This window comes from Nicotiana attenuata, chromosome 5 (genome assembly GCF_001879085.1).
Source record: "Nicotiana attenuata strain UT chromosome 5, NIATTr2, whole genome shotgun sequence".
Taxonomy (NCBI): Eukaryota; Viridiplantae; Streptophyta; class Magnoliopsida; order Solanales; family Solanaceae; genus Nicotiana; species Nicotiana attenuata.
Genome location: NC_031993.1, coordinates 31,047,471 through 31,059,781, shown reverse-complemented (window position 1 = coordinate 31,059,781; position 12,311 = coordinate 31,047,471). Strand labels below are relative to the sequence as shown.

The 12,311-nt window shown below is 35.0% G+C and overlaps 2 protein-coding genes across 3 annotated transcripts in view; both read right to left on the bottom strand.

The window, feature by feature from the left end:
- LOC109225599 (cysteine proteinase 3) lies at nt 587–3,707 on the bottom strand. Its single transcript, XM_019390320.1, has 7 exons — nt 3,428–3,707; nt 3,062–3,183; nt 2,258–2,373; nt 1,822–1,895; nt 1,448–1,712; nt 1,216–1,347; nt 587–999 (listed from the first exon to the last, which is right to left on the bottom strand). Exons 1-7 carry the CDS (start codon nt 3,625–3,627, stop codon nt 826–828), a joined length of 1,083 nt encoding a protein of 360 aa, XP_019245865.1. The 5' UTR covers nt 3,628–3,707; the 3' UTR covers nt 587–825.
- The window catches only part of LOC109225598, a 6,206-nt gene continuing 4,581 nt past the window's right edge, over nt 10,687–12,311 (bottom strand). For both annotated transcript variants that reach the window (XM_019390316.1, XM_019390319.1), the window contains exons 10-11: nt 11,443–11,547; nt 10,687–11,347 (exon numbers count right to left, since the gene is read on the bottom strand). In XM_019390316.1, the coding sequence (XP_019245861.1) occupies nt 11,228–11,347; nt 11,443–11,547 (225 nt within the window). In that variant the 3' untranslated portion in view covers nt 10,687–11,227. The remainder of the gene's footprint in view (nt 11,348–11,442; nt 11,548–12,311) is intronic.

Here is a 12,311-nt window from a genome sequence, read left to right as displayed (position 1 = left end):
ATATTTTACTCTATCTTGCCCTTTTTTATTATTAAATAATTTTTGTTTATCTTTTACCCTACATTTTTATAATAACTCTACTCATATCCTACTTTTTCTTTTATAATTTTGTAAGTTTATTATTCATATTATTGGTGTATGACACCATAAAACGGCGACAAATAATACAATCTATTATTGTATTCATCAAAACAATGCAGTATAGCACAACGCGATATTCATTAAGAAATAATATTTAACAAACATCCAAACAAGTTGTTAACTATAATAAAGAAATAGTAATATTGATGCAAACATCAAGCCTGAGGAAGAATTTTTCGCTTATAGTAGTCAAAATCATTTATTATTCAAATATATGTTCTTCCTTCAGTAATAGTTTCAGATTGTGCCATGTCGTCCATTTATTTCGTGAGTTAAATCCAATTGAAGTGAACCATCGTCGTTCCAAATTCTGACAGTTGAATGGTTTTGTTAAAATGACTCAGTTGTAACTCGTAAACAAATTAAATTAAGGACAACGACAACTATAATGTCTAAAATCAAACAAATTGAAGTCGGTTATACGCAAAAGCTGACCAGCATAAAATAAGAAGAAAAACATTTAAATGGTTGTGTATAAATAACTTGCTTCACGAATGTTGTAAATTCAGTATCTCTGTTCTTATTCGTTTACTACATAAGTAGCCTAAATCATCTTTGTATGTACTATACGTGTTTTGAACATAAATCTGAGAACGGAGACCGAATGCTGCTGTATCATCAACTGGGACAATGTGGGATTTAGGCCTACTTCCCTTTGGGAAAATAAATTACAAAATTCAAAATTCAGGCAACGACAGGGTAGGATGCGCAAGTGGCAATACCACACATGTTCTTTCCCATCTCCATTTTGAAGTATCCATTGTCACCCCAATCTGCTCCCCATGAATTCTTGATGAGCCAATAGGGAACACCATTTTCAACACCGTAACCCACAGCAAGAACAGCATGGTTTACATCCTGCCAATGCAACACACAATGTTTGTAATATTGTATATATGCCTATTTAGCGAAGTCAGGAATTTCACTTAGGGTGTTCACGATTTAATATATATGCACAACAGTGAAGTGAAGGGTGTTCAACTGACGACCCTTGGTCAGCTGTAGCTTTACCCTGTATTTAGGTAACTATGTCAATATAGTTGCATATCACGTTCCTAGGGACAGATGACTTACCATGGGAGTGTTGCCACATTCGGTGCTGGTGTAAACACCACTCTTGTATTGTTTGAAACCTTTTATCACCTCAAAAGCTATACTAACGGGCCTAACCAATGCAACCGCGTATTTTAGTTCATCTTCAGCACCCTGTAATGACAAGGAACTTAACCAATCCTTATTGACCATGAAGGATGGATATTAACACTAGTAAAGATTGGTTGCATCCCGGAGGGAAGAGATATCATACCAGGGTAATATTGACAGAATCGATGACTTTGACACCAACATTTTCTGATGAGAATTTACATAAGCCATTCTTGCCAGTGTATGGATATGCTTCTTCAGTGTCAAGACCACCATTGGATTTAATGTACTCAAAGGCTTGTGATGGGAGCCCACCATTGCAGCCAAAGTTATTAAAAGCTCCAGCACAGTCCACAAGCTGCTGCTCAGATAGAGAGATTCCCTTCCCAAATGCTTGGCTATATGCTGCTTCTAGTGCACCAGTAGTGCTGCCAAATTAACGACATGTGCCTTCTTCATTATATTTCAGCTTAAGAGTGCAATTTCAAGACTTACAATTTAAGAGTCCAATGATGTGAGATTTTAACTAATTCTTACCTGAATGTCCAGCAAGATCCGCACTTGCCCTGGTTCTTGACTGGGCTGACAATCCCAGCTTCCCTCCAGTCTTTCTATAATTACGAAATTGGAAATTTCGCGTTAGGAAAGAAAAAACTTCTTTTTGCAACCAATTTTACATTAACTCAGTACATGCTCGCTAGTCTACTGGAGCTACCAACTTCGATCAATTAGCCAAGATTTTTACCAGATATGAAATCATGACTGGTGCTCGATCTAGTGGTATTTCATATGAGGATTCTATTTATCGTTATAGGATACCTATTCAAGATCTTTGTAGTTAGTGTTTCTATAATTACATAATTAAACTCCGAGCACTCCACAATTCTGGAAATAATAAATCATCAGAAAGTAGTTTAACTCTAATGATCACTAACTCGAGAAATAGATACAGAGGAGTTCTGAGTGCATATACCGTCTCCGGCAGAACAACGTTAGTGAGTTTGAGATTGCCTTTTGTGGTGGCTGAACAGTTTTGAGCTGCCCCCAACCTGTCTCTCCGGAACTCGTCCCATGTTAGGTCGGTAAACTCTGTCATGAAACATAATAATCGATAAACAATAAGGGCCATATACAATAGAACTTAGAAGCATAAAATGCACACTTATTTCTTTACTTTTTGTTGTTGAATCTATGCACAACTAGATTAAGTTGCAAAAACTTTTCATTTGGGCAGTCCAATGCTTAGGTGCATAATTCTTTCCATGTACTGTGATTTTGTTTTTATGTCCATATATGAATGAATAGAGAAGAAATAAGAATTCAGTTTAGATTTTTTTTAGTCTTTAAGCAGGATCAGTTGTAATGAAGAAAAGCTTTTGAATTGTGCTTTTAAAAAAAAAGTTTTTTGATTGGAGAGAGAAAGGGTACCCACTAGCCACACAATATGAATGAAATATCTACACATGATAAGGCACTAGACCAATTAATTACTAATAAAATATGCAAACTATAAATACCGTATGTTTTATCGCATTATAGTTTTAATTTGTCCACATCTAAATAAAAGTTACCTTATTTTACAATAATAACTATAATTAGTCCTTAATCTGTTACCTTAGCTGAAGAAAAAAACAAAGAGTATTCCAGTAAAGGAACCACCAAACTATAATTTGTTACCTCCAAATCAACAAATTAAGATTCCAGTTAAGCAAAAGAGAAAAAAAGCAAAAAAGGAAAAGAGCAGGGGCTTAGCGTTATGCTATAATATTAATTATACCATTAACACTGAGTTTGTATGATAGTCCTTTCTTGTTATGCGATCGAATCATCTTCAAATTGTCCAAAAATACCTTGAACCTTTGCTTTATCTCCTCAACTGACTCGTACCTCTTCCCATACCTTAAAAACGTCCCAAAAATAAAAAGACTTAAGTTATATACATTTATAAAAAAAAATTTACACTATCATTACCAACTAATACATATTAAGTGATTTATTTGTTATTATCTGATTTATGTAAAAAATTTAAAAAAATATATATATGCTCACTGCATATATAGAACTTAAACTCAAAATAAAACAATTACTATTAATAAGCAAATAACAAAAAATAAATCTCATTTCCATGTAGTGATCATCGTACCTGTGAGCAAAGCGAGCGAAGGAGAGAGCATGGCGAGTCTTGCCGACGACTTGGAGAATTCCGTTCTCCAGCTCATGTAAACCGTCAGAAACGACTTGTCTGATCGGATTCTCATCGGCGAAGGTCGCCGGCCCGGCAAGTGCGGCGGCGAAAAGGCCACCGGCGACGACGAGAGACAGTAGGAGTGAGAAACGAGACATTATAATCTCCTCTCAGAGAATGTGGGGAAGGGAATTATACGGATTGGATGATTGTTTATGGTAAGGCTTTGGTAGAATAGTGGAGAATTTATTCAGGTGGGTTTTGTCCGCTATTTAAGTGGGGTCCATTTTCAGGGAGAAATTAAAAAGTAGTCACATTTACAAGTGGTCATTCAAAAATAGCCACAATTTCAAAAGATTGAAATTTAGTCACTTTTCATGTAAAGATAAATATGAATAAAAACACTATTCAAGATCCGACAAAATACTCCAGCATAATATACTGGTATTCAGTATATATATTATACTGGAGTTCCAGTATATTTTGCTAGAACTCCGGTATATTATAATGGAGTTCCAGCAAAGTATACTCGAACTCCAGTTTATTATACTGGAGTTTGGAGTTCCAGTATACTGGAACTCCAGTATATTATACTGGAGCCAGCAAAGTATACCGATCAAGCATAATATGCTGGAAGTTCATACACAGGTGCACACTCCAGTATATTATGCTGGACCGGTCTCTATTGCAGCAAAATATTAGCTATTTTTTAATGACTTGGCAAACGCTGGTTATTTTTAAATGACCAGTTCAAAAACTAGCTAGCCCGTGCTATTTTAACCATTTTCAGAAGTATGGCCCAAATATGACATCTTTATAATGAGTCAAACTTATTATTTACTTTTTTTTAGTCGATATACATTGATTATACAATTGTTACTCCTTTTAATCAATATCCAGTCAAATTTTATTATGAGAGCATTTGGATTGGATTTTAAGCTGGTCAAATCAGATTTTAAGTTTTTAAAAGCTTTTTTCACTGTTTGGAAAAGTCAAAAATTGTTAAAATAAGTTAAAACTTAAAATAAGTCAAAAGCAATAAGCTGGGCGACCCCCAACTTATTGCTTTTTGGCTTAAAAGTTATTTTTGCTGAAAAATTACTTTTTTAAGACAATTCAAACGGGCTCTATATTTTCTATAACAATACTTTCACTATAATGGTCAAGTTCTTTTTTGGAGCAAAATTTTCACGTTATATTATAAATATGTTCTCTGTAACAGCACAAAAATATGTGAAACAAATAAAGCAGTTAGTGAGAGGTTTGACTGTATATTGATTATATACGATTACACATATAATATAGTACATGCAATACACATATTATATGAGTATTCGTTAGCTATATTTAGTTTAAACGGTTGAATTAGCGATTATTTAGGTTAATACTCGATGATATTTACAACTTTATCCTTTAGAGATATTTTGACTAAAAACTAGAAAGAATCTTGATGGAAGAATCTTTGAGTGGGGCTTATTGTTTTTTGGTGGGAAGTGTGTTGGCGTGCTCGCAAAGTTGAAAAAAGATGGCGTAGGGGCTGACGTTAATTTTTTTTTTTTTGATTTTCCATCCGATGTCCGATATCCGTATTAGAGCCCAACTATATCCGGATTCGCGCCGCTTAGGGCCTCATTCGGGGGAAAGCGCTCCCTACTAAGGATTTTTCCATACCCAGAGCTCGAACTCGAGACCTCTGATTAAGGTAAGAACAGTCTCATCCACTGCACCACATTATGGTGGGGCTGACGCTAATTTCATATTCCCAGCATTTCCGTTATGGGATCTGTTTGGAAGTTTGTACATTAGTTAATACAATATGGGAATGGGAGTATCTCATTATGATTTTTTTTTTTTTGATGAATTATTTTTTATATTTTTTCATAATTAATTTTTATAGTAGGTTGATAACTAATTTTTTTGCGTATATTTTTAACAAAACCAAATTCTAATGCCACTGCATTAAATTACTTATTATTCATATAAGTAAAGAAGAAGAAGCAATATGTGGTGGAAATTTAGAAGAGTAGAAGGCAACATTATCTAAGTTTATCCAATGAACACTCAAGGATATGGAGTAGTTTTGTCATTTTGTTTGAATTTTCGTGTAGAACAGAAAGGGACCATGACTTTGGAAAAAATAAAAAAGAGAGGGTATTATATTGAAAAATAATACTAGAAAACAAAGACGACTAAAGGTGCTGCAACGTTTTCTATTGTTTGATTAATTCTCCCTTTTAGACGATTCTTAGGTCAGCCAAACCAAATGGAGGATCAAGTTATTGTTAGTCAATCTGTATTATTATAATAAATAAAGAAACAGTAAATTTTTTGAAACAGAAAACAGGAACAGAGTCAAAATAATATATGAAAAAATAATTTTGGAACAAAACGAGCCCACTGAATGCACAGTGTGTCCATAAGGAAATTATTCCCCTTAAGTATCACACTGGAATAAATTTGTGCACGAGAAGAAAAAATCTTGAATATTTGGCTAATTTAATTAATGTTTTATTAAATAATTTAAAAAAATTGTCCAAAAAGATTAATCAGTCAATCTTTGACCGAAGCCGAACGACAACGACGACGACGCGATGTTTGCCTTCTTCTTAACTCTTTAAGAGCTAGAAGAAGAGCAATTGTATATATACCCATCAAAAGTCATTTCCTCGTCCAATATGGGACAATGTCCTTTTGTCAAGGAGGGAAATTCAAATATTTCATTGGCAGAATAGCCTAAATGGCACCTATACTTGTGCCACTTTGTCATGCTGGTCCCCAACTTAACAATTTGCCAATTGAACACTTATACTCCTTCAAACCTTGTATAATAAACGCTTATGACAAGAGGCTGCAGTGCGTGTAATACAATCTCCTCCATGTTGGCTGCCACGTCAAAAAATAACAATGTGTAGATGCCATGTCACATGATAGATTAAAAATAATTCAAATCAAAAATAAAAAATAAAAAATAAAAATAAAATTCAAACATTAATCCCCATTCTCCTAATCCCCTCCCTCGTTGATTTCTCTCTCTCCCCTCACATTCTTCCTCCTGCCCATCTCGCTTCTCTCTCTTCATGTTCTTCCTCCTCTCCCCTTCCAATTCTTCCCTTTTTATGTTATAGAAATAAAATTAAAATGAATAAAGAAGAGAAACCGAGGTAAGATTAATTTTTTTTTTCTAGATCGAAAAGTGGGAGAAGAAGTTCGGTGGTCTATTTCCATGGTTGAAGGCGTTATGTGGCGGTGAAGAAGTTTGGTGGTCCTCGTCCAGGTCAAAAATTAATACCCGCTGCCCCTTGAGTATATTGATACTCGCTACCCCTTTAGTATATTTTTGACTTGTTCAGAATTCAAGAGTGGTAAAAAATGACACCATAAGTATACAGAGAGGTTTTCAATATTGAAGAAAATACAGCAAAAACGGCCACTTTTAAGGGAACTTTAAGGATTGGGTTATTTTTCTTTTTTTGAAAGGGGGAGGAGGGAGTGGGGAAGAAGAAGAGGCATACAGGGGAAAGAACGAAAAGGGAAGAGGCGGGGTGGTTTGGGAGGGGGAAGGGGGTTGGAGAAGAAGAAGAAGCGTACAGGGAAAGGGAAAGAACAGAAAGAGACAATATCTCTTTTGCTTTTTTCTTTTTTGATTTATTTTATCTTTATCTTTTAAATTTATTTTTTATTCTTATTTTAATGATTTTTTTTCTTCTTATTTTAATGATTTCTTGTTCAAAATCTTCATATACACGCTCGTTATCCGCGTGAATTTCACCCGCTTTGTCCAGCTCAACTATTTTGTTGCCACATGTGCTTGTAAAAAATGCACGGGACGCCCTATTTGGTCGCCCCCATTTAATCTATACCCATATTTTTAAAATTATTTAACCTATACTCTAATTTTTACAACTTCAGGCCCCTCCTTCTTCCTGCTACCTGTGCACTCCTTTCTTTTCATTGGAAAACTGTAGTGTGGAATTATGTTCGATGAACATATACATAAAGGAAAAAAGGAAATCTTGCTTTTCTTTCTGTACGATGAGGGCAAAACAGATATGTGAAGGAAGAGATCTTCATCGTCTACTATATACGAATGATATAGCATTGGACCTCCTGATTTTGATGTTGTGATTGCAATTTTCAGCATAATGTACCTAAAGCCAATGGATCGCATCCCATGACTCGAATATTGCTGGCCTGAGTTTACATAGTAATGTAAACTGCAGTGTTACTTGATGAACATAAATGGTGCAATTTATGAAATTTTCCAAGCTACTGCTACAAACTTAATAAGATCACATCAGGTTTAGGGAAAGCTTCTTTGAGGCAGTAGACCTATAACGAGTTTGTGACTTTAAATATAGTCCATAAATCAGCTGAAGTTCAGCAAATATAGAACAAAACTTCAGCTAAAACATGCTGAAGTTCAGCAAATAGAGAACAAAACTTCAGCTAGTAGAATGCTTAAGTTCAGCAATTACAAATAAAAACTTCAGTCAACACTAAGTTTACGCGAAAAACTTCAGCTAAAATATGATGAAGTTCAGCAAATAGAGAACAAAACTTCAGCTAGTACGACTGTAGGTCAAAAACTTCAGCTTATTTTAGTGCTGAAGTTTTTACAAATGAACTAAATAACTTCAGCATCTTCTGCTGAAGTTTTTGAAAAAGCTTTATGACAAAACTAATGAATCCAGGACAAAACTTCAGCTTATTTAGTGCTGAAGTTTGTACAAATGAACTAAATAACTTCAGCATCTTCTGCTGATGTTTTTGAAAAAGCTTTACGACAAAACTATTGAATCCAGGACAAAACTTCAGCTAAAACATGCTGAAGTTCAGCAAATAGAGAACAAAACTTCAGCTAGTAGAATGCTTAAGTTCAGCAATTACAAACAACTTCAGGCCCGTCTACTAGAATGCTAAAGTTTGCGTGATTGCCTTTGCTACTTCAGGCCCGTATGCCTGAAGTTTACGCGAAAAGTGGGTACGCTTGTAATTATTTTTGCAAAGCGGGTATAAGTTAAAACGTGACCCAAAAAGCGGGTATAGATGCAAATCCCCCCAATCAACGGTCAGAGGGGTTTAAAATATAGGCTTTGATCAAGTTAAAGTGTTTGGATGAAAACAAGTAAAGTAGGAGGACCGGGATGTCAAACCGAAACAAGTACAAGGGCCTACTAGGCTATTCTGCCTTTCATTTTCCCTCCATTTCCCATTCACTCTTTATTTTAAGCTAACCAAGCTTAAACCCAATAGTTATCAACCAACCTTTATTTTTGAGTTTCTCACCTGATATTTGGCACTCGTATATATGGGTACCAATTAATCTGTATTTAGCTGTGTAAGGTCATTTAAAGGGGGAAAACCTGTCTATCAAGATTTTATCTATTTCCAGCGCTCGAACTCAAAACTTCTGGTTAAATGTGAAGGAATCTATCTGTTCCACTACCACCCTAAGATAAAAGTAATTAACCAATCCCATATGAATATTGGGATCTAGCTAGCATGCATTAACCAACTTTTTTTGGAGGTTTCTCACCTGATATTCGATCCTCGCATTAAAATTTTGATAAATCTGTATTCGCGCTGCGTAATGCTATTTAGAGGGTGAAACCTCTCTATCAAAATTTTATCCGTTTTTCGGTTTCGAATTCAAAACCCTTAATTAAAGGTGGAGGTCTATCTATCCCACCATAACCCTAAATGGATAAAGAGTAATTAACCAATCCCATATGTTAATATCGGGATCTAGCTAGCATTCATTTGTCTATAGGTCCCACGTAAAACCATAACTATGCAAACCAACCATAGATATAGACCTAAAAGGAACAAACTTATTATTAATAATTTCATATTATCATACTATATGGTTGGAGTGCAAAAAAATAATCAAGAAAACGACATGCATGGTTGCTAACGAAGAAACCCCACATTTAGTTTTTTTTTAATTTACTTTTTGACGATGAAAGACACTTAGTAGTGGGATTAAGTAATCAAAGTGACAGATCGAAACAACACTTCCTTTCTTCACGCAATATATATAAATATATAGAACATTATCAAAAGCACCATTTTCAAATACGTAAAGAATCTGGCATTTTCTTTTGGTGGTGCACTAGTAGACGTCACATAGAAAAGGAAACGAGAAAAAAAATCAGCCACTTTTAGAAAAGATATTTTTCTCCCAAATACCAATCATACTAGCTCGATAGTGAAGTACTCCCACCGTTCACTTTTAATTATCCACTATATCAAGTATACATTTTCACTTTAACTTGTTCACTATACTAAATCAAGATAAGACAATCTTTTTTTTTCCGTTTTACCTTTATAATTAACTATTCATTCACCAAATCATTTCCCAAGACTTTTGGAAATGCTATCATTATTATGGGTAAAATTATAAAATACATATTTTATTTATTTTTTCGTAAAGGGAGTGCACAGTTAAAAGTGAACAACTAAAAGTGAATGGAGGAAGTAGCTAATAGTAGTGAAGATCTCTTTCACTTACTTTTTAGAGGATAAGAGGAACGAGACAAGGCGAATTTATTACTACTCAATAATAGAAAGACACGGAAGGGAAATAAATTTTACTATATATCTTACAGAAAAAATACTAATTTCATGTATATTAGTATTTGTTAGTGATTTTATTTTTTTAATTATTTTAATTTCCTTCTGTTACGAGATCACTATACCTTAATAAAAATATTACCCCTAGTGTTATGGCAAGCAAAAGGCATGGGATGAATGTTTTGACGTTTCAGAATAGTGCATATGGCATAAGCAGGTTTGAATCTCGTGATATCAAATGATATAGGGCATACAAGTAACCGTGACTAATGTTTTGATTTGAATTCCGATTTTTCTTCCTTCTTTTTGGGAATCAACGACGACAATAAACCCAATGAAATCTCACATGTGGAATATGGGTACGACAGTGTGTACGCAGTCCTTACCCCTACCTAGAGAAAGTAGAGATGTTGTTTCTGGTAGACCCTTGGCTCAGATTTTTGGAAAGCAAACATTATAAAGATATTTAAACACTTAAAAAGTCCTAATAACCCAAAATTAACACCATTTAGCCAACACTTAAAAAGTACCACAATGAATTTCAGATATGCTGTATTCCATCTAAAAGCATGTTCGATACTCGTGTATGTTCAGTTTACTAATTCTATTCAACAAAGACAATAGTGATAGCATAGCTAGTCGCCTAACATACAAAACAGCAAATTTAAATTTATGGATAAAAGGTTCAGTATACGACTCCCAGTCTAGTAAAAAAAACATACCACTGAAAAAATAGCTTCTAGTTTTATTGCAGGGACAATCATGTTTTCTAGTGCAAAATAGATCATTAACTATGTAAAGATAAAGATATTTAGGATTCCAAACAAAAACTTCTGACTGCTGCTTTCTGCAGTGTCAGCCCCATCTCAGAACACCTAAAATGGGAAGAAAGGACTCTGAACTAGCTGAAACCCCCATCAATATATGATTCAGCAGAAATTACGGACGTCAATTGATGAGAATGGTAATTCAATGTGTCGGATTCATAAGAATCCTTACTCAAGCTAAATAGTAATTGTGAGGATTCTGAGGCTACCTTCAAGCCACTAACGGTTGCATCACAGTTGCGAAGACTGAAACATGTGGAGATATTCCTGAAGGCAGTAAACTGAGATGGCTGCTTCTCCGTAATGCAAAATACATTGAAGGGCCAACATGAAGTTTGATGTATTATTCACCCAAATTTCAAGATAAGACACCTTGCTTTTCTGTTAGATCTTCCAAATTTACATCCAAGTTCAAGCCCATATTTGGCAACGCATTGAGCATCGCAGGAATATCATGTTGTAGTGTTGCAGCAAGCTCCTGGAAAGGTAACATCAAAGACGACATTGAATAAGCAGCACAGTCAAATACAGTGGCCCCATATGTGCTCAAAATAAAATGCATAAACAGCTTACCTTTCTCTTCTCATCCTTTTGACGCTTTATCACCTCCAAAGGCCAGTCTGTAACTAGCTTTTGAAGTTCAACCATGAAATTTTGCCTTCTCGAATCGGGTATTGTCTGCAATGAACATCAGTACTTTTAAGTGTGGCTATACATATGCATGAAATGCAATGAGGGCCAAAATTGCAGGATATGATAAGTGCGAGAACATGAGAATAATAGGCAAACAATAATAATATGTCATCCGTTGATTACTCTTACACAAAAGTCTTAATCACAATGACAAGCGGAAGGGGTGGAGTAAGTTCATTTATCTTGTTCAGTTAAGAAGCAAAAGAGGATAAACAAAGATGGAAATGCATGTCAACCTTCTTCATTAGTTTTTCAAGCACCGTTTAATTGGATGGAATGCACCAAAGTCTGGGACCTATAAACCTTCAACAAGGAGAACTAAAGCGTTCAAAATTCTCCTTCCCTTTCCCTCCCCTTCATTGAAGCAAGCATCGTAAAAACAGCAGTCTATAGTCACAGATCAGAAGACCCCCCCCCCCAACCAACCCCCCCCCCCCCCCAATGTTTGGAAGACCAGAATAGTAAAGAAGATTGGATGAACTGTAAAGAAATTAATACCTGACAAATCATATAGAATTGGATTATTTGCTCTCTGACATCAAGTGCATACCACATGATTAACTTATCAGCCAGTCAATTTATGAACATTCAAGAAATCAATATTTGAGTTGGGGAAAAAAAAAAGAAATCAACATTTGATGCTGTCATGCTGCCGATAATTGAGATGGTCACCGATACTAAAAAGCCTATTCCAAGGGGGATACATGATCAATTATCCAAAAAGGAAAGGAATTTTTTTTTTTTTGTGT

What these genes read in the sequence shown, in the direction of transcription:
- LOC109225599 (XM_019390320.1), bottom strand. Translation starts at nt 3,627, where the DNA reads ATGTCTCGTTTCTCACTCCTACTGTCTCTCGTCGTCGCCGGTGGCCTT. An exon ending in ACGTTGTTCTGCCGGAGACG is followed by an intron (nt 1,896 to 2,257) that starts GTATATGCACTC and finishes TCGTAATTATAG; the next exon opens with AAAGACTGGAGGGAAGCTGG. An exon ending in ATTCTGTCAATATTACCCTG is followed by an intron (nt 1,348 to 1,447) that starts GTATGATATCTC and finishes TTGTCATTACAG; the next exon opens with GGTGCTGAAGATGAACTAAA.